At 52.2% G+C, this 23908-nt stretch overlaps 8 protein-coding genes across 8 annotated transcripts; 4 read left to right on the plus strand and 4 right to left on the minus strand.

Annotated features, from left to right (window-relative positions):
• Positions 1–398: 398 nt before the first annotated feature.
• PV06_08902 (uncharacterized protein) lies at positions 399–1057 on the plus strand (the record flags this gene model as incomplete). The annotated part of the gene is made up of 2 exons (XM_016410285.1): positions 399–784; positions 835–1057. 2 exons carry the CDS (start codon positions 399–401, stop codon positions 1055–1057), a joined length of 609 nt encoding a protein of 202 aa, XP_016259307.1.
• Positions 1058–2017: 960 nt separating this feature from the next.
• Positions 2018–4527, plus strand: PV06_08903 (uncharacterized protein). The gene is made up of 2 exons (XM_016410286.1): positions 2018–3773; positions 3821–4527. Exons 1-2 carry the CDS (start codon positions 2243–2245, stop codon positions 4366–4368), a joined length of 2079 nt encoding a protein of 692 aa, XP_016259308.1. The 5' UTR covers positions 2018–2242; the 3' UTR covers positions 4369–4527.
• Positions 4528–4853: 326 nt separating this feature from the next.
• Positions 4854–7208, plus strand: PV06_08904 (dihydroxy-acid dehydratase). Its single transcript, XM_016410287.1, has 2 exons — positions 4854–5150; positions 5226–7208. The coding sequence occupies exons 1-2, from the start codon at positions 5080–5082 to the stop codon at positions 6997–6999; spliced, it is 1845 nt and encodes a 614-aa protein (XP_016259309.1). The 5' UTR covers positions 4854–5079; the 3' UTR covers positions 7000–7208.
• A 225-nt stretch (positions 7209–7433) lies between these two features.
• Positions 7434–9664, minus strand: PV06_08905 (uncharacterized protein). Its single transcript, XM_016410288.1, has one exon. It carries the CDS (start codon positions 9582–9584, stop codon positions 7845–7847), a length of 1740 nt encoding a protein of 579 aa, XP_016259310.1. The 5' UTR covers positions 9585–9664; the 3' UTR covers positions 7434–7844.
• Positions 9665–10855: 1191 nt separating this feature from the next.
• PV06_08906 (uncharacterized protein) lies at positions 10856–14858 on the plus strand. Its single transcript, XM_016410289.1, has one exon. The coding sequence runs from the start codon at positions 11372–11374 to the stop codon at positions 13838–13840; it is 2469 nt and encodes an 822-aa protein (XP_016259311.1). The 5' UTR covers positions 10856–11371; the 3' UTR covers positions 13841–14858.
• On the minus strand, positions 14379–16833 carry PV06_08907 (uncharacterized protein). The gene has a single exon (XM_016410290.1). The coding sequence runs from the start codon at positions 16683–16685 to the stop codon at positions 15279–15281; it is 1407 nt and encodes a 468-aa protein (XP_016259312.1). The 5' UTR covers positions 16686–16833; the 3' UTR covers positions 14379–15278.
• A 1476-nt stretch (positions 16834–18309) lies between these two features.
• Positions 18310–20504, minus strand: PV06_08908 (uncharacterized protein). The gene is made up of 2 exons (XM_016410291.1): positions 19813–20504; positions 18310–19606 (listed from the first exon to the last, which is right to left on the minus strand). The coding sequence occupies exons 1-2, from the start codon at positions 20088–20090 to the stop codon at positions 18469–18471; spliced, it is 1416 nt and encodes a 471-aa protein (XP_016259313.1). The 5' UTR covers positions 20091–20504; the 3' UTR covers positions 18310–18468.
• Positions 20505–21035: 531 nt separating this feature from the next.
• On the minus strand, positions 21036–23529 carry PV06_08909 (glycerol kinase). The gene is made up of 5 exons (XM_016410292.1): positions 22841–23529; positions 22632–22770; positions 21675–22527; positions 21454–21620; positions 21036–21390 (listed from the first exon to the last, which is right to left on the minus strand). Exons 1-5 carry the CDS (start codon positions 23011–23013, stop codon positions 21151–21153), a joined length of 1572 nt encoding a protein of 523 aa, XP_016259314.1. The 5' UTR covers positions 23014–23529; the 3' UTR covers positions 21036–21150.
• Positions 23530–23908: the final 379 nt, after the last annotated feature.

The following is a 23908-nucleotide window of genomic DNA, read 5'->3' on the forward strand; positions in this document are numbered from 1 at the left end:
CAATATCTTTCGAACACGAGTCCTTATCCATAACTTCTCGTCAGTACCAAGAGTCATATCACGTAGACACCAGGATACGAGTTCCAAGTGTCCAAGTCATACCTGCAGAAGTACAATGCATCACATTTCAGTATTGAAGGGCTAAAGTCCTTGAAGTCATCGACACATATTGGAGGAGCCGCCACCGCTTTGTTCCAACCCTCTCCAGATCAAACACAAACATCTCAGGCTTGATTGATCAGAGTACACCAAAGGTGCAGATTAACAACCACGTGATGCAGAAGACTACTAATCGCTACCAGGTATCGATCTCGCCTTTTCCCAGTTTCGGAGAGTGATACTCTTTAAAGACGGTCCTCGACTCCATCTCCGCCCTCGATTGCTATTTGCACTGCTTCATGGAGCTCGCAATCGGACCACCCTCCAGAATTGCTGCTGGAGTGCCGATCGAGTCACCCATCGTTGTGACATTTGCTGCTGCCAAGCCGGAGAACTACAAGACGAAGGACGAGAGCGACGATGATTTCGAAGACGTTGAAGGGATGATGATTGCTGACTTTGATGGAGTCTGGGTGCTGGTCTCTCTTACGACACCACAGATGGACCAGAGCTTGGCTCCGCCACGAACAGATCTGCTGCGTGGTAGAACAGCGGACTCTATACATGCTATCAGCCAGGAGCAGGAAGGGGACATTCCTACACTTGCCTATGCAACCTTTACGGACATCGTCATAACCGAGCCCGGGCGGTACCGAATCAAGGTGTACATCATCGACATGAATAGGTAAGTCGCATTGATGAACGCTCTGGGGGCGTTCTGATCATGGTACACAGAACTTTCATGCAACAAGCGGACGGCGAACCCACAATTCTACCTTGCCTGTATTCGCCTGTGTTTGAGGTGCTGGAAGAGAGCGAACAGGACACTTGTGGTAAGACGATCCACCTTTGTGTGAAGCAAGCTGAAGTCCACAGACACGAAAACACTGGAAAAGCTGGAAAAGTTGAGATCGATTGGAGTGAAATGTTAGATGGCGAGACGGAGGCTCTGAGATGAGACAATACCCACATTTTCGGCAAGTCGTTTTTCAAATAGTCCAATATGCCCTCACCGAAATGGCTGTCATGGAGGGGGGAATTGTGTGGAATAATACTCGTAGTACGCAGCAAAATAAGCAACCCGCTGAACAGGAGGCACACTTGAATCAATCCAGACTGGACCACAATGATCATAACAATTTCAATATCCTTCGATCCGCTGTTCGGGGCTATGCGCCTTCTTTTCTCTATTTTTTAGAGTAGAGCTCAGCAATGAACAAAGATATGTTGCAGAGCACTTGCTATGAACCACACTGTCCGGAGATGACAAGATATGCATCAGTTTGTTAATTGGCGTGAGACAAGGTCATCGGCCTCGTCAGCCCAGTCTTGGATGGGGATCTGAATCTTGGCCAGGTCGGGAGATCAAAGCACGAGAAGGGGTGACATTGGGAACCTTGTGCTGGGAGTTGAAGTCGTATTTATGAGAAATGATTCATCATGGTTCGTTTTGGGTCCAGCTAATACGGAGTATATGCAGGGTCATTGACGTCGAGGTCAATTGAGCACGGATAATACCGCTGAGGAGCATTTATAAAGTTAGTAAGCGAAGGACCCATCGGTCGACTTGCCCTTAATCATGATCTTTAAAGACGGTAAATGCCCTAAGCGAGTTAGTCTAGAGGCAGAAGGTTAGTAACCGGAGGCCCTACAAAAGTGCCTGGAAGATTTCTTGATTGGTGAACGATCCAGACTTGATCTGCCACTTCCGGGCGCTAAATCGGGGTCCAGCCGCCTGGATTAAACAGGAACAGGCTTGATCTCACAGCGTCTCAGGTACTCAGGGCGCCCCACGCCCACTGAGGCCTGGATGGCCAAAGCCCCTCAGCTGCTTATGTATGGCACTTCTTCGGTGGGTGCTCCATCTGCCTGCGCGCCTGAGAAGGTGCCCTTGTCTTTTTGTAACCCTTCACAGTCAGTCACTTCACAACAAATGCGCATTCTATCCTTCACCACCACATCCTTCCACAGCGACAGAGAATGTCTGCTGACAAGCTAGCACCGACTGATCCACTGTTCCTGTCTAACCAAATTATGAGTCTTCACAGCGCCGCCTCGCCTGTCCCATGCGCCCGCTAGTGAAGCAGACACCACGCTCAGGGCATCACTTGTCGTCTCACCTTTTCCCTCCTTCTCACGCATCATGGCAGACCCGCGGGTCGTGTCACAGAAGCACCCTCGACCCCAGTCTCGGTCTCAAGATGTGCATGACAACCTGAGCGAGTCGCGTTTCCCCCAGAACCAAGGAAAAGAGTCGGAGGCGGGGGCTCAAGATCGCTTTCTGTTGACACCACCGGCACACACCTCTCATGTCGATCCTATGCAACAGGCCATCTTCCACAACAATATCCGTGCTTCTCAGGCAAATCAACATGCCCCATTCCCCAGTGCACAATTGTCAACTTCCCCAGAACGCTATCAAACCATCCCTCATGAGGCGGCGATCCTGCTCGGTGGCTTGCATATTCGGACAGATGGCAACAATGCCATGAATCGGTCGAACTCAGGACACTCGATAGACTCTGACTCGCGCTTAAGATCGAGTTCCTCTGCTTCAAGCCTTCCTCTCCGACATCCGAGCATTCGAGCACATCTCCATTCGTCTGCGGGCTCTGTCTCTCCGGGAACGAGTATCTCCTCTCCACAAATTGCTGCCATGCTGGATATCACACCCCTACCTTCTCCGACCATCGGTACGTTCGAGTCATTGAGAGCGCTGTCGAGAACTCGATCCCGTGGCTCCTCGATCTCTTCTTTGAAATCTACAAAGGCAGAGTCTTCGGCTTCCCCTGCTGCTGCTGCTGCTGCTACGGCTGTCTTGTCACCTACTTCACCCCGCCGGAAAGGATATGGTGTACTCAGATCTCCCCCGAAATCAAACTTGTCCGATGAGCAGGGTATTTCGAGTGAAGAGTCGCATCCTAGAAGTGTAAGCGACTATGTCCCGGAGGCCTTAGCAGTCCCGAAACCTCGATATGTGGCTGTATCGACCACTGGCCCGCCCTCTGGCCTGACGGACACTCCCATGCATCGTGAAGAATTCATCGGCCCCGACAGGAGAACCACCAAATCTCATGCCAGACCGACGACCCCACCACCGATTACCCCTACAACTGAGCCTATCGATGAAGATGAACCAGCGGCCAAGCGTCCCCGATTGGAGGTTTTCCACGCGAAGAGCATCACTACTGGGGAGCCGAGATCTTATGAAGCGATCCGTATCCTTGGTCAGGGAACGTTCAGCAAGGTCTATCTGGCAGTGCGATTGATTCATAAAGATCGACAAGACAGTGTTGATTATCGGCAAGAGAGCATGAATATGGCTGGAGTCAAGGCCCGATCTCGAAGACTGGTGGCTGTGAAGGTAGTTGAACATGGACCTGCTGGTGGTGCAGATGCCGACCGAATCGAGATTGGGCTGAAGCGAGAAGTGGACATTCTCAACGCTATTCAACATCCCTCTTTGGTCCATTTGAAAGCCTTTGGAACCGACGGGCGTGCGCGAGCTCTGCTGGTCATGAATTACTGTCCTGGTGGAGATCTATTTGAGGTTGCTACCAAATACCGAGAGGTTCTGGTTCCAGCACTTGTGCGAAGAATTTTCGCCGAGCTTGTTTCAGCCGCACGATATCTTCATCAGAAGTTCGTTGTGCACCGAGACATCAAGTTGGAAAGTAGGTCACCCACTTGCTATATTGGTTTCTTGCGCTGACCGGGACAGACGTGCTGCTCAATATTCCAGTGCGAGTACACTCCGATGTCGAGGATTGGCAGACACTAGACCGTGCTGTGGTGACTTTGACTGATATGGGTCTGTCGCGGCGGATACCTGAGCCACCAGAGAGCCCGCTACTAAGCACCAGATGCGGGAGTGAAGATTATGCTGCTCCGGAAATCTTGATGGGCCAGCCATACGATGGCCGCCAGACGGACGCATGGGCTTTGGGTGTTCTTTTATATGCACTGATGGAAGGTCGCTTGCCCTTTGACCCCCTGCCTGGTGCGAGAGGAGATCCAGCCACCTTGAGAGCGCGCACACCTCACCGAATCGCACGATGTGAATGGGCTTGGGTCAAATACGGAGACGAGGACGGGAATTGGGATCCTGAAAAGGGAAAGGAGTTCAATGGGGCGGAACTATGTGTGGACGCGCTCTTGAAACGAAACACACGGCGGAAACCACTGGCCGAGATCCGTGAGATGCCTTGGGTCAAGGACGGAATTCAAGTCGACGGAGGCCTTAGATGGGTCGAAGAGGAGAGGCTGTAACAACAACATAGTGACGAGAAATGTCTTTCTGTGGTATGAGCCTGTATTATGTCTTGAAACGCGCGATAGACGGACCAGGGTTTGGTAAATCGCTGATACGGGATTGGTTAAGATCGTGATTCATCCGACTGCCGAGGAAAAAGGGTGCTCGGATTTATTTTTGACCATGTCCATGGCGAGGGCTTCTTCTTCTGTTTCTTCCTCTGTACTTTTGAACAACAGTTTGGACGAAACGACAAGACGAGATTCTTCACTGCCTACTGAACATACATTCTGGTTATTGATGCTCCTGTTGGCCACGGATATCGCAGAGTACAGCCCTTGAGTTATAGTAGTCGTTGTACTCCGTATATGCGGCCGGAGTTGATTGAGCCTCCCCGATCAGGTTCGAATTATGCAGGCTCCGATTGGTCCAAGTCCGATCCCGGTTCATTCGATGCCCGCGATTTGATTCTTTGCTCTCTCGACCTGGGTTAATAATTTTCGGATTTTGGAGAAACTCGCCTGCGCCCATCGTGACATTTCCTCCCCTGCAACAACCTCGTTCACGGTATTGGAGTGTCGGTCAAGCTTCACAGCTGGCTTTCAGCTGTAGATCAGGCGGCTGGGGTAGATTGTGACTCACTTGATCCTTTTTGTGGGAGTTTGTCAAGACATCGGGCCGCAGGGCAAACCGAAGCACTTCCTCCTCTCCTCTCAATTTCATACACAATGAAGGCCTCGGCATCACTGCGAAGCCTGCGCCTGCGCCAGGCAAAAGGCCGCCTTTTCTCTCAAAACATGTATGTTGCTCCTCCTTGTTCATCGTGCGCAGGTCAAGCAGGAGTAAGGAATGCTAATCGTCGTCCAAACCACAGCCGTACCTTAACATCCTCACAACGCCGCTCCTCGTCTGAACAAGATGCCAATGACACCGGTCTCAATCGTGTTTCGCGCACCATCACCCAACCCAAGTCCCAAGGCGCCTCACAGGCCATGCTATATGCCACTGGGCTGTCGGAGACCGACATGGCCAAGCCCCAAGTCGGTATCTCGTCGGTGTGGTACACCGGCAACCCATGCAATATGCACCTGATGGATCTCTCCAACATCGTACGCAAAGGTGTCTCCGATGCGGGCCTGGCGCCTATGCAGTTCAACACAATTGGTGTATCCGACGGCATCTCCATGGGCACATCCGGCATGCGGTACTCGCTGCAGTCGCGGGAAATCATTGCCGACTCGATCGAAACCGTCATGAATGGCCAATGGTACGACGCCAACATCTCACTCCCTGGTTGTGACAAGAACATGCCCGGCGTGATCATGGCCATGGGCCGTGTCAACAGACCGTCCATCATGGTCTACGGTGGGTCGATTGCGGCCGGATGTGCTTCGACACAGAACAATGCCCCCATCGACATCGTGTCGGCTTTCCAAGCCTACGGACAATTCATCACTGGTGAAATCGACGAGACACAACGATTCGACATTATTCGCCACGCGTGTCCCGGTAGCGGCGCTTGCGGTGGCATGTACACAGCCAACACCATGGCCAGTGCGATCGAGACTCTGGGTATGTCGTTGCCCGGCAGCTCTAGCAACCCGGCCGTGTCGAAGGCGAAACAACTCGAGTGTCTCGCCGCGGGTGGCGCGATCAAGAACCTGCTCAAATTGGACCTACGTCCCCGCGAAATCATGACACGAGCCGCGTTCGAGGACGCCATGGTCCTGGTCATGATCACGGGCGGCAGCACGAACGCCGTGCTCCATCTGATCGCCATGGCAGACGCGGTAGGTGTCAAGTTGTCCATTGACGATTTCCAAGCCGTCAGCGACCGAACTCCATTCTTGTCCGACCTCAAACCGAGCGGCAAATACGTGTTCAACGATCTACACCACATTGGCGGTATCCCGACACTGTTGAAATTCTTGATCAAAGAGGGTGTGGTCAAGGGTGAAGGGATGACCGTCACCGGACAGACACTCAAGAAGAACGTCGAGAATGCACCAGACTTTCCTAGCGACCAGACCATCATCAAGCCTTTTAGCGACCCCATCAAGCCGACGGGCCACATTCAGATCCTCCGAGGTAGTCTGGCGCCCGGTGGCAGCGTGGGCAAAATCACCGGCAAAGAAGGACTCCGGTTCACCGGCAAGGCCAAGGTCTACGACGCCGAGGATTTGTTCATCGAGGCCCTCGAGCGCGGGGAGATCAAAAAGGGCGAGAAGACGGTGGTCGTCATCCGCTACGAAGGGCCCAAAGGTGGCCCGGGCATGCCGGAGATGTTGAAGCCCAGCTCGGCCATCATGGGAGCGGGGTTGGGCAAGGACGTCGCGCTCATCACGGACGGAAGATTCAGTGGAGGCTCGCACGGTTTCTTGATCGGGCACATCGTGCCCGAGGCCATGGAAGGTGGGCCGATCGGGTTGGTCGAGGACGGGGACGAGATTGTCATCGACGCCGAGACGAGGACCTTGGATGTCAGTGTGAGCGAGGGTGAATTGGCGAAACGGAGGGAAGAATGGTCCAAGAACAAACCGGAACCCAGGTACCGGAGGGGCGTTTTGGCAAAGTATGCGAAGCTCGTGAGTGATGCCAGTCACGGTTGTATTACCGATAAAGAAGACGTCGTGAATCTTTATTCTTGAGATGACCGGGATGGGGGAAGTGGAAGGGAACAAATGCATATAGTCCTTGCAAGGGTAAAGGGAAAGGGTCCATTTTGTGTTTTGTTCCTACACAGTATAGTACAGAACAGGAAAAAGAATGGCCGGAAAAAGGGACCCTCTACATCCTAATTTGGTCTTGAACGGTTCAGATGGACGATTGAATGATCCATCCGTCCTGTCGATTGATTTGTCAACCACTGCTCCTTTTTCTGTCCCCAAACCCCTACCGAGGTCTTCCAAATTCTGGGGGGTGAGCCGGGTTTCAATGTACCTGTTCAGGTAGGTAGGTAGGTAGGTAGTTTGATATTCATCATGTACCTAGGAGGTTGGGGGGTTTTTTTGGCAAAAAGTTGCGTCGATTCTGGTAAGCAAATGAATTCCTGTTGATCTCAAATCTAGAGAGATGACAGTCTCCACGGCACACCAACACCTAGCTCGGCTCGTCATATTAAGAAACAAAATAGCTGGTGACCTGATAAGATGATGAGAGGGGATCTGAATCTGAAACCCGACTTGTTTGGATTTCTATATTTTCCCATGATTACTGAATTCCTGGATCCCCAGGTCCCGTTGAGAGAAACACCCCCGTCCCCCGTACGCTGCAACACCTTTGGATGTTGGAAAATGACGACGACAAAACCGAACCAGATGGTTTGTATACTCGTAAGAAAAAACAAAAAGGTCAACCATCGTAATAAAAGAAATTTCGTTTCGTTACAACAACTTGATGGTGATTGACGGCGACACACACACAAGGCACGTCCACACACACGTACATATCCATACACTTTCTCTCACAACCAAAAAAAAGAAGAAAAAGGCCTCTAGGCACCTGCGTCCAACTTGACCTTACCCTTGATACTCTCCCACTTGGGGGTGAAGGCCAGCACGAACGTGACACAGGCACACGCAATGGCGATGGCGAACGGTACACGCAGGCCTTCCATGTAGGCCGACAGGATCCCGGAGAGTTGTTCCGCGTTGAACACCTTTCTCAAGTCGGTGGCCCCGGTCGCGATGACGAGGCCCGGGTTGATCCCTGGAGCCCTCTTGGGGATCTCCTTGAGCATCTTGTTGGTGAAGCCGGATTGGCCGGCCGAGATGAAAATGGCACCGCCGATGGTCTGGAAGAACAAGATGATGGCGGACACCGAGCTCAAATCTGACGGGGTGACGACGGCCTGCCCGACGATGACGGGAATCTGGAAGATCAGACCCAAACCGATGCCGACGAGGGCTTGGTAGCCGATCCACTTGTCGCTGCCGGAGTCGATCTCGAGGGTGTAGATCATGCCGGAGCCGACAGAGGCCAGGATGGAACCCAGGGCCATGAGGGGGATGTAGTGGCCCCAGACCGTCAAGAGACCACCGGAGACGATTGTGAAGAGAGAGGCGCCCAGGACGAGAGGGAGGTTGTCGATCCCAGACTTGGCGGCAGACACGTTGCGAGTCGCTTGGAAGTAGATGGGCAGGTAGTACAAGAGAATGAAGAAACAGCCGGCGGTGAAGAAGATGAATGCGCACATGGCGCCGATGGTTCGGTCCTTGATCAGACGACCCTGGAGGAGTGCTCGATCACCCTGGAAGTATTCGATGGCAAGGAAGGCAAGAACCAGGACGCCGAATAGGACGAGAGTAGCGACGACGGACCCGTTGGACCAGGCCTTGGTGGTGCCACCCCATTGCATGGCGAGCAGATAACAGATGATGGCCGCCATGATGGTGAATGTGCCGGGAAAGTCCATCTGGAGGAGCTTCTCCCTCAGTGTCGCGCTTTGTGGACGTGCGGCTTTGGGTGTTCGGAAAAACAGGAAGATGATGGCTGCGGCCGCGCCTCCGATAGGTAGATTGATGTAGAAACACCAACGCCATGTGAGGTTGTCAGTGAAGACGCCGCCCAGGAGAGGGCCAATGACCGAGGCGACACCAAAGGTGGCTCCCATCAGACCAGTAAAGGCCGGTCGGTGTTTAGGGCGAGCTGAAAAGGCGATGATGGTGTAGGAGCCTGAAGCGATACCCGCTCCTCCCATACCAGCGATGGCTCTCCCCACGATCAACGTGGTGGAGTTGTTGGCCACGGCGCAGATGAGAGAGCCGATCTCAAAGATGAAGATGCTGGCCAGGTATGAAATCTTCAAAGGGAAGTATTTGTAGAGCTTTCCCCACGTCGCTTGGAACGAGCCGATGGTCAAGAAGAAGGCAGATCCATACCAGCCGACCTGGTCAAGACTGTGGAACTGATCGGTGATACGCGGGATAGCTGTAGCGACAATGGTCATGTCCAAGGCCACCAGGAAAATACTGCAGGCCAAAGCCACGACGATCATGGCCAAGGGGAAGGCAGAAGGGTAATCGGATGTGTCGATGCGTGACATCTCACGACCCAGGGCGTCATCTTTCTCGACAGTCACCGAGTTGTCAGATCCAGAGATTTGTCGAGACAGGCTGACCTCTTGCTCTTGCTTCTTCTCATTGTCTGACTCGACAACAGGTTGAGGAGGCTTCGAGAAATCTGTTTGGGAGGTAGCAGCGGACGCATCTGCGGAGGGTTGTAGAGCTGCCATCTTGATGCTATGTGGAAGCGAAGGACAGAGGGATGAGAAACAAGGAGACGATTTACTTGCTAGGGGAGAGAGAGAGCAACTGATAAGGACAATACCTACCACCTAGATATATACTCTCAGCGTTTCGGAGACATTGTCAAGGAGACATCTGGTCCTGTAGTGGAGTTAAGGGACATAACGTTGGTATTGCGCATGGACGCCATAACAAAGGACGGCGATTCTTTCAAGTGTCCGAAGGCTTCTGGACGAATTTGTCCGTCTGTCACTGGGCGCGACATGCTCGAAAGGGGAAAATCGTCAGAATAGGAGTCAAACGTGGATCATCGTGGTATCGTATCCTGGATTAAAGTTACGTGGGATACGTCGTTGAAGCAATTGTGGATGCAAGGCTGAACGAACGGGCGCCTGTGTATGGCTGATCTAAATCGGTTGAGGCTGTATTCCGAAATCCGAACGTTTGGTGTCCTTTTTTTTCCAGCAGGGCAACAGCCAGCCGGACAAAAGCCTGACCTGCCAAGGGTCTCGGGAACTGCAGTTCGAGCGCCATCCTCTTGTCGGCCGACTCCAAGGTCCTGGGTTTCTGGGACCGGAGACTTTTGGGCGGGACCGGAGAGCAACCCAAGCAGTACTGGAAAGGGAATACATGCTTCAGGCGAACAATCAGGCATCCGACGACGACAGAATCTATTGTAAAAGCACGGAGCGATGAATCATGAGAATAAGCCAATACGGGTATCACCGACACGGACTCTCCATGATTGAAAAAATGCCATGGCCGTTCCACGGATTCACCAGTGCGTAACGTAAGGTAATTGCGGCGCAAAAGTTCGAACGAGGCTGACCTTCCTTATCTGGGCTCATTAAAGTGGCCTGGAAAGACCATCTTCCGGTTCCCGAGTCTTGGCTCAGCGATAAGATATTTCGTCTGACGATTGCTGAGTTGGTGGGAAGACACAGCATTCTAGCATCGTCTGACAATTCAATATTTGGTCCGTTGGTCGCCTGAATTGAGATCCAGATCCGATGTTTTTCTATTTTGGCTTATGGAAGCAACTTGGTCCACACCAAATTCCTCTCTAGCTGCACTTCGTATCGTCGGTCGTTTGAAATTTTCCATTCTCCATGGATGACAAGAGCGGCTGGAGCCCAGTCCCACTATCCTCTCCATACGAAATTGACTGGCTTATTGTCCTTCTGTCTACCCTAGTTTGTTGGGCTTTTGTAAGCAAAGCACAGACAAGCTTTGACTCATTCACGGACGGACGAAATACGGACGACAAAGGACAAGCCGAAGTGCCAGAGCCCAGAATCGACCAGTGCGTGACTCAACTCCCTGCGCCTTTTTCCAATCTCGCCCGGAGTAACATTGAGAGGCCTTCTTCCCATGTGCGTCAATTGACTGGAGCCTGCCTGGCTATTCTGTACGGAGTACTGCCCAAGACAGCCTGAAGTGCTCCCTTGAAACTTCCAGAACGTCAACCCAGGTATTCGCTGCTATTGCTGACATCGAGGGAGCTAAGACCGATCTTTACCCACACAAATCCTCACGACACCAATCACGCCCACTGTACCAGTCCGGGTATCTGTCAGCATCGCAGTTTAAGGTTGATGGGTGTATCGATATGACTTTTGCTACATCAGCCTACTGAACGAGCGTCATCTTGTGCATATTCAGGGTCGCTGCAGATTCATTCACTCCGTGTGACGACCTCTTTAGAGACACCTCTTACGCCTTCGACCGCATCTCGGCCATCGTATACCACTGCTCCGGCTTCGGCCCAATCGCAATGAGCAATTCCACCTCCCCATACAATGACGCCCATGCCATGGGCTCCGATCACACTCAGGGTCCACCGCGAAAGAAGATGCGCAAAGGAACGAAGAGTTGTTTAGAATGCAGGCGCAGAAAGATCAAGTGTAACTTCGAGCCCGGAAGACCGGCAGTATGCAATGAATGCTATGCCCGTGGCTCTGCCTGTATCGATCAAGAACACGGGGACATACACTCGTACACGCAGACAAGTGTAGAACAGTCGAACTATAGTTTGCGCGAAAGGGTATCACAACTCGAAGACCTGGTCAAACAGGTACTACATCGGCTGCCCGAGAAAGGAGAAAACCCCTCTGGATCGCAGTCCCATACAGACGCCGACAAGAGCCATGTTGACGCACAGGCTGCCGAGGTATTGAAAAGTCTGAAGAGTTCATTCCGCCAAGTCGAAGCAAACGTCGAAGAGTCGATACTTTTACCTGGTGGTGTCCGAGATGGTGCTCCGGCGCTGACTTTATTCGACAATGCCGTTCTTGAAAGAAAGGACAGCCAGCCTGTAGTGTCGAGAGAAAAGTACAACAAGAACAAGGCCCTGCTTGCTGCGTTACACAAGTTACTACCCTCGCCCCATGATCTGGAGATCATCCTCGAATCTTCTCACGAATGGTGGACGATATGGCGTAAAATGTTCCCCGAGATCAGCGACAGTCGATGCGAAACGATCAAGGAGTCCGTTTCGCATTCCTTACGATCTGACCAGCCGGCTGAGTTGGCCAAGATCATGCTTTGTATTGCCATCGGAATCCATCAACTCCCAGGTTCTTTCGATTGGTCCAGGCTGCAGACAAAGGAAGAGCCAGCGGCTCTGATGGAACGGTACATCGCTACTGTCAACAAGCTCATCACGTCTGATGATGAAATTGCGGCTACGATTGACGGCATTGAATGTATGTTACTGGAGGCCAAATATCAGATCAACATGGGCCGTCCAAGGCGTGCGTGGCTGTTGTTCCATCGAGCGATTGCATTTGCCCAATTGCTTGGGCTGCACAAATTGCCAGCTCGCGTGGATAAGACATCTCGCGACTACCAGCGGTCCTTTAGCATCTGGTCCCATTTGATCCTCGGGGACAGATTCATGTCGCTGTTTCTTGGACTGCCGTACTCTGTTGCAGAACAGTTTGTCACTCCCTTTATCCCAGGAAATGGACCATTCCCCGGAAATGCCAGTGCTGGCGAACTTTACGTTGCAAAGATGATGCCGGTCATCACCAAGATTAATGACCGGAATCAGAGCGTCGTTCCGATGGGCTACTCTGCCACATTAAGACTCGACCAAGAATTGGAAGAGTTGCATAGTGCGCAGGATCCCTCCTGGTGGTCGCTTGAAATGATTCCCGGAGATGTGATCGACGACCATTTCGACCGATTACAAGCCCATTTTTATCACCATCAGGCACGGTTGCTTCTTCATATGCCGTTCATGCTTCGATCCTCGTCTGACAAAAGATACCAGTATTCGCACAGTGCTGCCCTTGAAGCGGCGCGAGAGATGATTCGGATTTACGGGGCGCTGCGGAATAATCCAGCTGTAGGCCCCTTTATCTGCAAATTAGTGGACTTCCAGGCTTTCACGTCCGCCATGCTCTTACTGCTCAACCTCTGTGGCTATTCACAGCAACACCGCGGTAGTAACTCTCAACCACCGGACCTCGAGCAAGACCAGAGAGATTCTGAACTCATTGACCAGACGATAGGCCTGCTCAAGGATGCCACCCAAGAAGGTGGAGGAGTTGTTGCTGCACAAAGCGCTCAAGCCCTTGAGATGCTTGCTCGTGCTCGACATTGCTCAGAATCAGACATCAAAGATCGTCCTGCTGGAACCTGTCAAGTTTCCATTCCGTATTTCGGCACAATATCAATCGGCATGGGCAAGCAGTTCATTCCCATCAAGCCTGGAACGTATGTTCAACGTTCATCTAATTCTACTGTAACTGTTCCGACGAGGGGAGCCCCCAACACAGGGTTACCCACTCCTCCATCCATCACTTCGAGCAGCACGCAGCCATCTCCCATCACCACTACCATCGACAATCCTCACCTGCAGCCCCCTCAAGCGCACAGACTACCAGTATACGAGTCCACAGACTTCATAGCCCCCGGGCTTGACCAAAATTGGCCTCAAGGCGACGACCCTTTGGTTACATTCGATAGCTTCATGTCTTTCGCACCTCAGAATATGCAAGACTATCCGTCTGCTGGTGGCACTGCAACCAGCAGTTCAGGTTTCACTCCACAACAACAATCTCAAAGTCCATATACCGATGCTGTCACCAATTTCGACACTGGAATAGGCACTGGTGGCCTAGCAAGTATAGCCGCTCAGCAAGGCTTTCCTTTCGTCAACTACCCCTTTGGTCAGAGTGGCCCTGACCTTGATCAAGGCTGGAATTGGTTCGGCGTCGATGCACCACTCATGCAGTGAACTCGCCTCTCTCCGGTGACCACCATCGGCCTTGGGAAATGCTGTGACGTGGCCCTTGAGCTTCGGGCCACCAAGCAATAATCGACAAATAAAAGCCTGTGACTTGTCCGGAGCTGGCGGCGACTCTCCGGGGTCGGATTGGCCAATACCAGGGGTCACCTTTTGAGACAGCTTCCCGGAAAGACCACCAACCGACATCCGGTCGAATCATCGACCTGTCGGCGGGAGGCTTCCGTACTTTCCCAGCGGACGTATCGAGGCCTTTTCCGGACGAACTCTCGCGCTCGGTTCGGTGTTTGAATCCTGCTGTCGTGTTTGGTGTTTCGGCTATACTAATATTAGGGGTTATTCAAGACGAATACTCGGTATGATTGTGACGAGAATGGCGCTGCTCGTCGCGTGACTGCCCAACGATGTTTATGTCAAAGGGTCCGAGCCTGGTTTTGTCTCCCTCTTCATACATAAGATGCTGGTCGGCCATGAAAGATGTATGTTGGATGATCAAAAAAAAGGGCGATTTGATTATTGAATACATGGTCTTGTATTAGGTACTTCTTTTGTAGCATATGTGTGTACTGTACGACACCACCTTGGAGGCTTGTGGGAGGACTCTCTCGGTCATCCAGAATTTTGAAAAAGTACTTTTTTCGGATGGGCATTCTCTCTGATAGAACGATGTTTGCCTGTATCCGGCAGGACATGATGAACACGAGTAACTACGTAAGCTGTCTTTGCAGTTTCTCATGCTCGCGCCGCGCGTGTTCTATGCTGTATACCTACTTGGGTGTTATATGGTCCTAGACGTTTCCTCTATGGGACTTTTTCTTTTCAACTTCTTCCATGACGACAGAACTCGGAACAGGCTATATTTATTTGTATTGCGTCTCGTATTTTTGTTTCTCATATTCATTGACCAAGTTGGTGTATATATGGGTGTATCTATATCATACGCGTTTCGTTCTTCGTGCCCACAAGGTACGTGGTACGTGGTATGTAGGTGTGGGGGTGTATGTGTGTGTGTGTGTATATATATTATACTGTTCTCATTGTTTCGTCATCTTTGTGTGGTCTCATTAAATAGGTACCACCCATGGTTCGGGGTGGGGGTATCGTATCGCGACGTTTCCATCCATTACCTCCTTTTTTTTCCCTGTCCCTTTTTCGCCATTGTCGTATAACCCCCGTAAATACAAAGGTTGTTGATTAAAAAAAGAAAAAAACCAAACCAGACATTCCCTTCCTTCCTTTCCTTTGATGCAACCCTCCCCAAAAACGCCACCCCGTTGTTGTGTCAAGGCAACAAAATCCCGCCGAACCCTGTCGTACCGAAGGGTTGTGTGTAGTCATCAATGTGGTCGTCGCTAAAATCTCAAATCGAAGAGTTGATGCGTGTGATGGAGAAAAGAAAAGAAACGGACAAGGACATTGACAGAATCAATCACTGTCCCCATCGACCCCATCCTCCGCCGCCGCCGCCACCGCCACCACCAAATCGTCCGCCGCCGTTGTTTCCCCCCCAGTTACCACCGGCACCACCATTGCCACCTCCCCAGTTCCAACCGGCACCGCCGCCGTTGTCGTTGTTGTCCGGCGATGATGATTCAGGTGCAGGGGCAGTTACAGCTGTCGTGACGACCGCAGAGGTATATTCCGTGGTGGTGGGGACCGGAGGTGCCGTCGTGGGTACGACGGTCGGTTGTTGGGTTGTCTCGATCGGTATCGAGGTGATGGTGGTGTATGCGGTTGTTGGTCCGGGGGTGGTGAATGTGGACAGGCCGCCAGAGGTCGTCATGGTGACGAACGTGGTCGTCTCGGTGCCGGTGATGGTGTAGCTCGAGCCGCCCGTCGTTTGAGTCGGGACGGATGAGGAAGATGAAGAGGGAGGTTGGGATGGACCGGCGCCGTTGTCGCTGTACACCTTCAGGCTGTTGATGAGCCAGTACGTGTCTTGAAACGCGGACGGGTTGTTCTGGACAAAGGCCTGGCACGTCGAGGCCTTGGAGCTGCATACTGCGTCGGTGCTCCAGACGTTGCCGGCCCAGTCGCCGCAGAACGTGACGTCGAAGACGAGCTGTTGATTGTGGACCTTGTCGTCGATGTTGCAGGCTCCTGCAAACTGGCCCTGCGGCAGACCCCAGCCGGTGGGATCGGGGGAGCCGCTGGTGATGTCCGAAGGGATGCCTCCGCGGGGGAAGAACCAGATGCTGATGGCTTCACTGGTCCATTCGGTGGCGAAGACGCCCCCGCCGATGGAGTTGAAGCCGGCGCCAAAGCTGCTGTCGTCGCCGCTCCGGATGGAACAGCCCGTGTTTGAGGCTTGGCCGGCCGCCTGGACGTCGCAGTTGTCTGTTTCCAGAGAGCCGGAGAAGGCTCCGGTGTTGGAGATGCTGCAGCCGGCATTGGTATGAAGGGCCATGTTGTTGGCGGCTTGGCCATTGACACCTTCGATGATGTCGATTTCTCCATTGTTGGGCCAGTCGGCGCCGAGCATCCAGAAGGCGGGCCATGTTCCACAGGCACCGGCAGGCATGTGTGCAAGGTCTAGGATGACAAGGCCGTGTTGATATGTGTTCTTGCTGGCTATCCGTACGCTGTTTCGGCCGCGTCCGGAGGCAGTGTTCGTCGAGTCGACCCCCATGTATACTTGCCCGTTTTCTACCTTGTACAAACCTGAGCTCGCGGCTGTGTTGTAGTCGATATAGTTGACATAACCGTTCGTGGGATCGTTGTCTGTGAAGAAGTCGAACATGCCGGCGAAAGAATTCGAACTGTAGTCATCTTCGATCACGTATGAGGCTGTGGCGGCGGATGCAAACAAAGTGAGAGTGGTAAGTGAGATGTGCATATTGCAGATTGACAACTGCACGGTATGTATATGGGAAAATGGTATATACAAATGCACGAAGCGTGTGAATGAAGTGTACTAACCAACATCTTCGAAAGTCCCGGTGCAAACCGTACATATATAGCGCGTCTTTCATTCTTTGTCAATGGGCACACAATGAGGCTGGAAAGACAAAGGGCACACGCGGCCAGAAATAATTCAGGTGGTAGGTAGAGCTTTGTCTACGCTCAGACTCCAGTTCGGGTCCTGCCGCAGGAAGGTCAAAGCATGGATTGTCATTGTAGCCAACCATTGGCTCGAGCAAGTATAGAAGTGGAGCGAGGAAATCCACGTAGCAACGCGGTTGGTTGTGGTCAGATTGTGTCGAGTCCCGAGCGTGGGAGCTCATGCCATGAGGCTGGTACACTCTTGAGCCTCATTGTACAAGTCGGTGGGAGGTCGGCTACAACGCGAAGATCTCATGATGGACCACAACTTCATCTTGAGGGTGCTGGGACGTGAGGTGTCGTCAACCGAAGCCACAAGATCGCCATGCTGATCGTGGCAGCGTTTGTTATGAGACCTGTTGACAGGGTGATGGCAATCTGAACAGACCCCGGCATCACGGGTTTGAATGCTCGTCGAGATACATGAGCAGCTGACAGAGTCTTGATCGACCTATCTGCCGCTCAAGATGTGGATAGGTAGAACTCACAGAACTTCAGCTAAAAGTCGCGCGTCTTCGGACCGTCTCCAGTGCTCTTCTGCCGATTAGCCTGGAGAAGGAACTCGTCCCGCGCAAACCATCAAGATGGGAAAGGTTCAGCCACTGAAGCGCGCTTGCGTAGGCAGCTCATGTGCACGTGGAGCGGCCAAGGGTTCCTCGTGTTCGATGAAGGATGGTGGTGTTCAGGACATCAGCCGTGCGGTGGCTCACTGTGCGATATTTTTGTTTACGTCGTGAAGCAAGAGGAAGTCGAAGTCCATGCCCTCTAATTTCCCCTGTGGCTCTAGCGTGACGGGTCGGAGACACTTATTTCCGACTACTACATTGGCTTACATGCTTTTACGTATATAGCGGCCCGCCACAACCACAACCCAGACCCAAATCAGACTAAGACCTGAGTGGAAGGTTAAGCGACGCCTTGATTAGTCATTCCTACGGGGATTACCTCGACAAGGAGCACAATCTTTACCACCTTGCTCATCAAGCCTCGACTCGTTACCTGAGGAATACCGAGACAATTTTGCTCTGCCAAGTTTCCAGCCATTCTGCAGGACCCTCTATGTGCGTGACCCTGAAAAGCACTGACGCCCAGTTGCCTCTCTAACGCCAGCCACGCAAACCCTCCGCCGTGCCCCAGAGTGATCTTTGCTCAATGCTTAGCCATCCACCACCATACTGGTCTATACATGCCTCCTCTTTTCTAGCCCCAGGACAATCGTGACGATGTCGTCATTGACGCAGGAGATATCATGGCAAGCAGAGGATGATCACTCCCCGTATGCAAAAGCATCGATCTCTGTACGATCACCAACTTTGCATTTTGTATTGATTGCTGGGCTGCGCGGACCAGAACGCAATACCCTTGTTAACAAGTTGAAGGGCAACGATGACAGCTATACTGCACGAACAGCGAAGTATGTCGATGACAGGGGTCAGACTACATATACAGGGCTGAAGAGCTCGGTATCTTCTGCTCATACTTTCCTTGTACCTGTGTTCAAGGTCAAACGCATCAATTCTAGTCTCCTGTTGCCATATTTTTCATAAAATCGTGCCTATAAAACGCTGCAGCAGTTATCAACATTTTATCGTCAGACTCCAGCCCTCCTTGTGAACTCTAGCAGTCACCATGAACAAAGCTCCCAAGAATGTCGCCAACCCCAGTCCCAATTGCGCGGCCAGGTAACCACCTCTACCGCCGCCGTTCGTCGTGAGCAAGGCGCCCCCGATGGGTGGGCCGGCCAGTCCCGCAAAGCTGAATATCGAAAACGCCATGCCCAATCTCGTTCCATTCTTGCTCACATCGTTATTCAAACTCGTCAACGTCGTCGGGAAAAGACACTGAAACGCCCCGGCGGAGAAGCCATAAAACACCGAAAACACGTACAGGCCCGGCACAGAACGGACGGCGATCCAGCAAAGACCAAAGAGGCCATTGAAGAAGAGGAGCAGCACCATCGCGTTCAACGGGCCCGAGACCCGATCGGCGACCCAGCCGGTCAACAACCGCATGGGGATGCCGGTGGCGTTGAAGATGATGAGCAGCGTGACCGAGTCGGCGTAGCTCATGCCGAGAATGTCCCTCCCGTACGAGCCAAGGTAGTAATACGAAAAAAACATGCCGCCAAAGACGAGCGACATGCCGACGAGCATGCTGGTGTACGGCACCTCGTAGAAAGCCCTCCACTCGATGATGGGGCCCGCCTTCCGGGGTGGCAGTCGCGGTCTCATGAACGCCAGCGCGGTCCCGAGCAGGGCCAGGTTCACGAACCCGACTACACGTACCGTCCAGGCGTACCCTATCTTCGGGAGCAGTTGACGAATCATGACCGGATACACCGAACCGCCGACGGAGTTGCCTGTGGTCACGATGGCCACGGCGATGCCACGTTTGTCCTTGAAGTAAGTCGTGACCAAGCCCATGGTGGGACAGAAGATGATGCCACTCCCCAAGCCCGTACAAATCCCCTGTGCCAACAGCAGTTGCCAAAATTCATTACACAGACTTGTCATGAAGATGCCTAGCAGTTGAATCGTCGACCCAAAGATCAGGGTCGGGACAAACAGTCCTGCGTCGAGCGCCCGGCCGGAAAATGCAGATGTGAAGAACACTGTCCACAGTTGCAACGAACCTACCCAGGATATGGTGGACTGCGATTCACCCATGGTGTCGGTATAGTATGTCTGGAACACGCCGAAGGAATTGATGTAACCCCTGAGAGTTCGGACAGGTTAGCGGGAGCTCATGATAGAACAACCAAAAGATGTGCACTAAAAACGGTAACCCGCTCCTGAGCTCGGGGAAGGAATTCCGGCGTCGGACATGTACGATTCGGTTCGTCCATTCTTCACTCTTCAGTTTGCCAAACCAAAATCCCCTTCACCCCCTTCTTGATAAGAGAGAACGAGAGATACACATACCAGGTACAGACGCATACCAGCCAACCCATGGCAACTTGAACCCATGCCTTGAGGCCGCCATCGGGTGGAGGTCCAGGGTCGACGATGTCTCGGGTTGTTAGACGTGACGCGACTCTCCCCAGAGTATTGCTGGCGACCTTTTTCAGTTCGGATCCTCGACTCAACTGTTTCGTGAGCTCGTCGCCGTAAGGGTCGATTTCGTGCTCAGGGGAAGAAGCATGACGTTGAATTCCATGTTTCTCGCTGTCCGACGTATCTCGGCTTGACATACTGTCCATCCCGAGGTGGAGGTCATTTGTGTGAATCGGTGTCCGAGCAGAAGAGGAAGAGTGCGAAGATTAGATGTATGCATTCACCTGTGTGCCGTCGTAACGAGTGGAAAGGCCAAAGAGAGGACGGAACGAGGCGAGGTCGTGTCTTTCGCTGGTCCAGGCATACAGATACTGTACAGTAGATAGACTCGAGGTGACAAAAAAACTAGAAGAAATCAATTACTCCGTACCAAAAGGCATAGGGCGTAAACGATATCCGTCATCGACCCATTTGACACCTGCAGCTTTTCTCCAACGCGAGGCGAAGGGCTGCAACAATGCACATTGTGCCGCCCACTGTTTGACTTGACTGCCCCGATTGTCCACTGAAATCGTCCGTATTTGGGGCATTTGTTCGACGTTATCTGTGCCGTATAGCCGATATTCCGGGGCGTGCGAGGGGATGAAGGACATTCTGGCGACGCCCTAACAAAACCATCGGAGTATCTTAGATGATAATGACGTGTAATGACGCGTATTGATAGGTGCTTTCGCCGCATAAAATAGGTCGGAGGTGAACGTAATAACGTTGTAATGATGATTTCAATCTCGCACAACCTGCCGGTCTTGGCAGGCCCAACAGCTGAAAGAAGTCCGACGAACTCCAATGAATCAAGTATCGGCCTCCTAAGAACACAGAGTATGGAGTGTCTCACCTACTAGACTTCCTTACACCGCATCAACTGGTACTCCGTATCTCAAAGGCGAAGCAAATACCAAACACCAAACAAGCGACGATGTCACCGTCAAACCTGTGACCAATGAGCAGCGCGTTGATTGCATAAAGCACGCACCTCCTCAAGAAATGTCGTGGCACGTCTCGAGACTGTCGTAGCAGGGGCAGGGGCAGCAGCATTGTCAAATGGACCTGGGAACTGTTGGGCGCGGAATGTGTTTTTGAGACATCAGATACTATTCGTTTCTGTATCATCAAACCTGTCCTTGTATCATCATACCAAAACTGGAATCTTCATCATCGTCGCGGCCCATCTCGACCCCAGAAGCCCTTCAGACTTGAAGACGCACATTATGACGACCAACCTTTTGACATCTGAACAGCTTTCTCCCAGCGTCCAAACATTTCCTTGCTCTTCGCTTCTTCCATTTGCGGCTTGAACACAGTTCTGCCTTCGACGTTGATGTCTTTCAATTCGTCAATGCTGTCCCAAACACCCACTGCCAAACCAGCTGCAATTGCCGCTCCCAATGCTGTCGTCTCACGCATCTTGGGACGGATCACCGGGATCTGGATCAGGTCCGATTGTGTCTGTGGCAAGAGTCAGCTCCGTGGTTCAGTGGCTAGGCCGTTGGGGTAAGTATCATTTATTACCTGCATGCACAAATCCGAATTACTCATGCCACCATCAACAGCAAGCTCGGCAAGTTTGTGACCCGAATCCTTCTCCATTGCACTCAGAATCGCTTGTGTCTGGAAACATGTTGCTTCGAGTGTAGCACGGGCGAGGTGGCCGCGCTGTGTGTAGGCAGTGATGCCATCTGAGTAGGATCGTCAGCCAATGCTTTTTACCCCCAGTCTCCATAGGCTCTTACAAATAGTTCCTCGTGCGTCGTCAATCCAATATGGTGCAAATAGTCCACTGAAAGCAGTCACAAAGACACAGCCTCCATTGTCTTCGACGGTCGATGCCAATTCGCTAATCTTATTTGAAGATTCCACGAAACCAAAATTGTCCACCAAGAATTTCACACTTGATCCGGCAACAGCGATGCTGCCTTCGAGAGCATACATGCGTTTACCCTTGCCGAAGTCGTACGCCACCGTACCGAGTAAGCCATGGGTGGAGAAGACAGGCTGGTCGCCAACATTATACAGAAGGAAACATCCCGTGCCATAGGTATTCTTCGCTAGGCCTGGGGTGAACCCTTTCTGCCCTACCAATGCTGCCGACTGATCACCCAGGCATCCTGTAATAGGCACACCCTTCAGAACTCCGGACTCGAGCTTTCCGTAAACTTCCGGATGGGATGACTGGACGATCTTTGGCAGGCGGAGTTTACTGGAATCAAGCCGGAAGAAATCAATGAGCTGATCATCATAGTCCAGTGTTCTCAGGTTCATAAAACAGGTGCGAGAGGCATTGGTTGGATCCGACACGAAGACATTCTTCTTGGTCGCGCCGTTTAGCCGGTAGACCAGCCAGGCATCGATAGTACCAAAGGCCAAGTTGCCCTTCTCATAGGCCTCTTTGACCTTGGGGACATTCTCAAGGAGCCACAACAACTTGCCGACAGAGGGGTATGTCGATAAGGGCAGGCCGCATAACTCTTGAAGCCGATCGGCACCGAGCCGGAGCTTGATTTTGCGGATCAATGCTTGAGTGCGAGTATCAGTCCAGACAATGGCATTGTACAACGGCTCGCCCGTCTCATAATCCCACACGACCTGGATGCGGACAATGTCAGCCGAGGAATCGAGCTTGATTGGCTCGAGATATCGACATATGTTTGCAGATGCTCACAGAGTGGGAGGGGAAGTAGTCTTCTTACTGTTGTCTCGCGCTGATTCGTGATCCCCACGGCTTTGATCTTTGCACTAGAATGCCCTTGAGTTTCAAAGTCTTTGACAGCGCCTTCGATACACTGTTCTACGGACGTTATGATCTCAAGTGGATCGTGTTCGTGCCAACTGGAGGTTGTTTCAGTGCCAAACGAAACGAGAACAGGAGTAGGAAAATAATTTCACGGTAGAATCATACCCTGACTGTGGATAGATCTGTTTGAACTCGATCTGATGCGAAGCCACAGGCTCGCCATCTCGGTTGAAGATCAGGAAGCGAGTTGATGTGGTTCCCTGATCAATGGAGCCCACGAATACATCGTGAGAGCCTTTCGTGGTATCGCCCATCTTGTTCCTAATTGCAGCCAACATCCAATCGATCTTGGCCTAGGATGGGGTTTGCGAATCGAGCTCAATATATCAGCAAAGGCCAAAGTCCAGTGGGAGTTAAGCGTTTGGGCTATTCTCCAGGATCTGAGATACTCAAGACCCCAAATGAAGCTACGGAGTGTCCTTGGGGGTTTGCCTTCCCTCCAACACAAGCGTCGGGGTGCCGGATACCGAAGTGCAGCAACGTCTGACAAGTCCGGGGTTCGTGGAGATAGCTTCAAGCCACGTGAAATAGTGCGAGGCGATTGGCAATTGATGGGCCTGATCGAGGAATATCTCCTGGTCCGGAATGTGTTTAGTGAGCCACCAAGATTCTATCAACTGCCGATCAAACTTGCGAGGCGCAGGCCAAAGGGTCTAGTTTCGGGCTAAGGAAAAGGTGAACAAGACCAAGGTGCACGAGATTCTCCGTTTTTGCTGTATGTATGTACAGCTCACCCAGCCACTTCTGCCGGGCTAGTCCAACGGTACGTTTGATGGTGGTCAGGCCTTCCGGATCCTGGCTCGTACTGGTTGGAAGCGAAATACGAAATGAGGGGGGTTGCGAAAGCCCAGAAAATGACTGCAACATCAGCACACTTTAGCGCATATAGACGCGTCCAGCCGAGATCAAGCTGTCATGATACGACAGAAAAGGTCCAGGTGTCACTGCTTCTGCTTCCTCGGTGTTCCGTACGAGCATGCCGTATTCGAGATCAATATCCGTACACTTCACCCAGAGGGCCGTTCATTATCTGCGGGGCACAGATATGTCGTGACAGCCTGGAGGTGGCTATGCACACCTGTCATCCTTCTCGGGGACGAGTCTCGTGAATGCTCGCAAGAACATGGTCAATGTCGTTGGGTGACATGCCAACGGAGAACACCCTAGTCCTGC

The sequence above is a fragment of the Exophiala oligosperma genome, assembly GCF_000835515.1.
Source record: "Exophiala oligosperma strain CBS 72588 unplaced genomic scaffold supercont1.9, whole genome shotgun sequence".
Classification (NCBI taxonomy): domain Eukaryota; kingdom Fungi; phylum Ascomycota; class Eurotiomycetes; order Chaetothyriales; family Herpotrichiellaceae; genus Exophiala; species Exophiala oligosperma.

What these genes read in the sequence shown, in the direction of transcription:
- PV06_08908 (XM_016410291.1), bottom strand. Translation starts at nt 20,090, where the DNA reads ATGGACAGTATGTCAAGCCGAGATACGTCGGACAGCGAGAAACATGGA. An exon ending in CTGGTATGCGTCTGTACCTG is followed by an intron (nt 19,607 to 19,812) that starts GTATGTGTATCT and finishes CCGAACTCTCAG; the next exon opens with GGGTTACATCAATTCCTTCG.
- PV06_08905 (XM_016410288.1), bottom strand. Translation starts at nt 9,584, where the DNA reads ATGGCAGCTCTACAACCCTCCGCAGATGCGTCCGCTGCTACCTCCCAA.
- PV06_08906 (XM_016410289.1), top strand. Translation starts at nt 11,372, where the DNA reads ATGAGCAATTCCACCTCCCCATACAATGACGCCCATGCCATGGGCTCC.
- PV06_08907 (XM_016410290.1), bottom strand. Translation starts at nt 16,685, where the DNA reads ATGCACATCTCACTTACCACTCTCACTTTGTTTGCATCCGCCGCCACA.
- PV06_08903 (XM_016410286.1), top strand. Translation starts at nt 2,243, where the DNA reads ATGGCAGACCCGCGGGTCGTGTCACAGAAGCACCCTCGACCCCAGTCT. An exon ending in CCGAGACATCAAGTTGGAAA is followed by an intron (nt 3,774 to 3,820) that starts GTAGGTCACCCA and finishes TGACCGGGACAG; the next exon opens with ACGTGCTGCTCAATATTCCA.
- PV06_08904 (XM_016410287.1), top strand. Translation starts at nt 5,080, where the DNA reads ATGAAGGCCTCGGCATCACTGCGAAGCCTGCGCCTGCGCCAGGCAAAA. An exon ending in CGCCTTTTCTCTCAAAACAT is followed by an intron (nt 5,151 to 5,225) that starts GTATGTTGCTCC and finishes TCCAAACCACAG; the next exon opens with CCGTACCTTAACATCCTCAC.
- PV06_08909 (XM_016410292.1), bottom strand. Translation starts at nt 23,013, where the DNA reads ATGTTGGCTGCAATTAGGAACAAGATGGGCGATACCACGAAAGGCTCT. An exon ending in CGACGCACGAGGAACTATTT is followed by an intron (nt 21,621 to 21,674) that starts GTAAGAGCCTAT and finishes GATCCTACTCAG; the next exon opens with ATGGCATCACTGCCTACACA. An exon ending in ATTCGGATTTGTGCATGCAG is followed by an intron (nt 21,391 to 21,453) that starts GTAATAAATGAT and finishes CTCTTGCCACAG; the next exon opens with ACACAATCGGACCTGATCCA.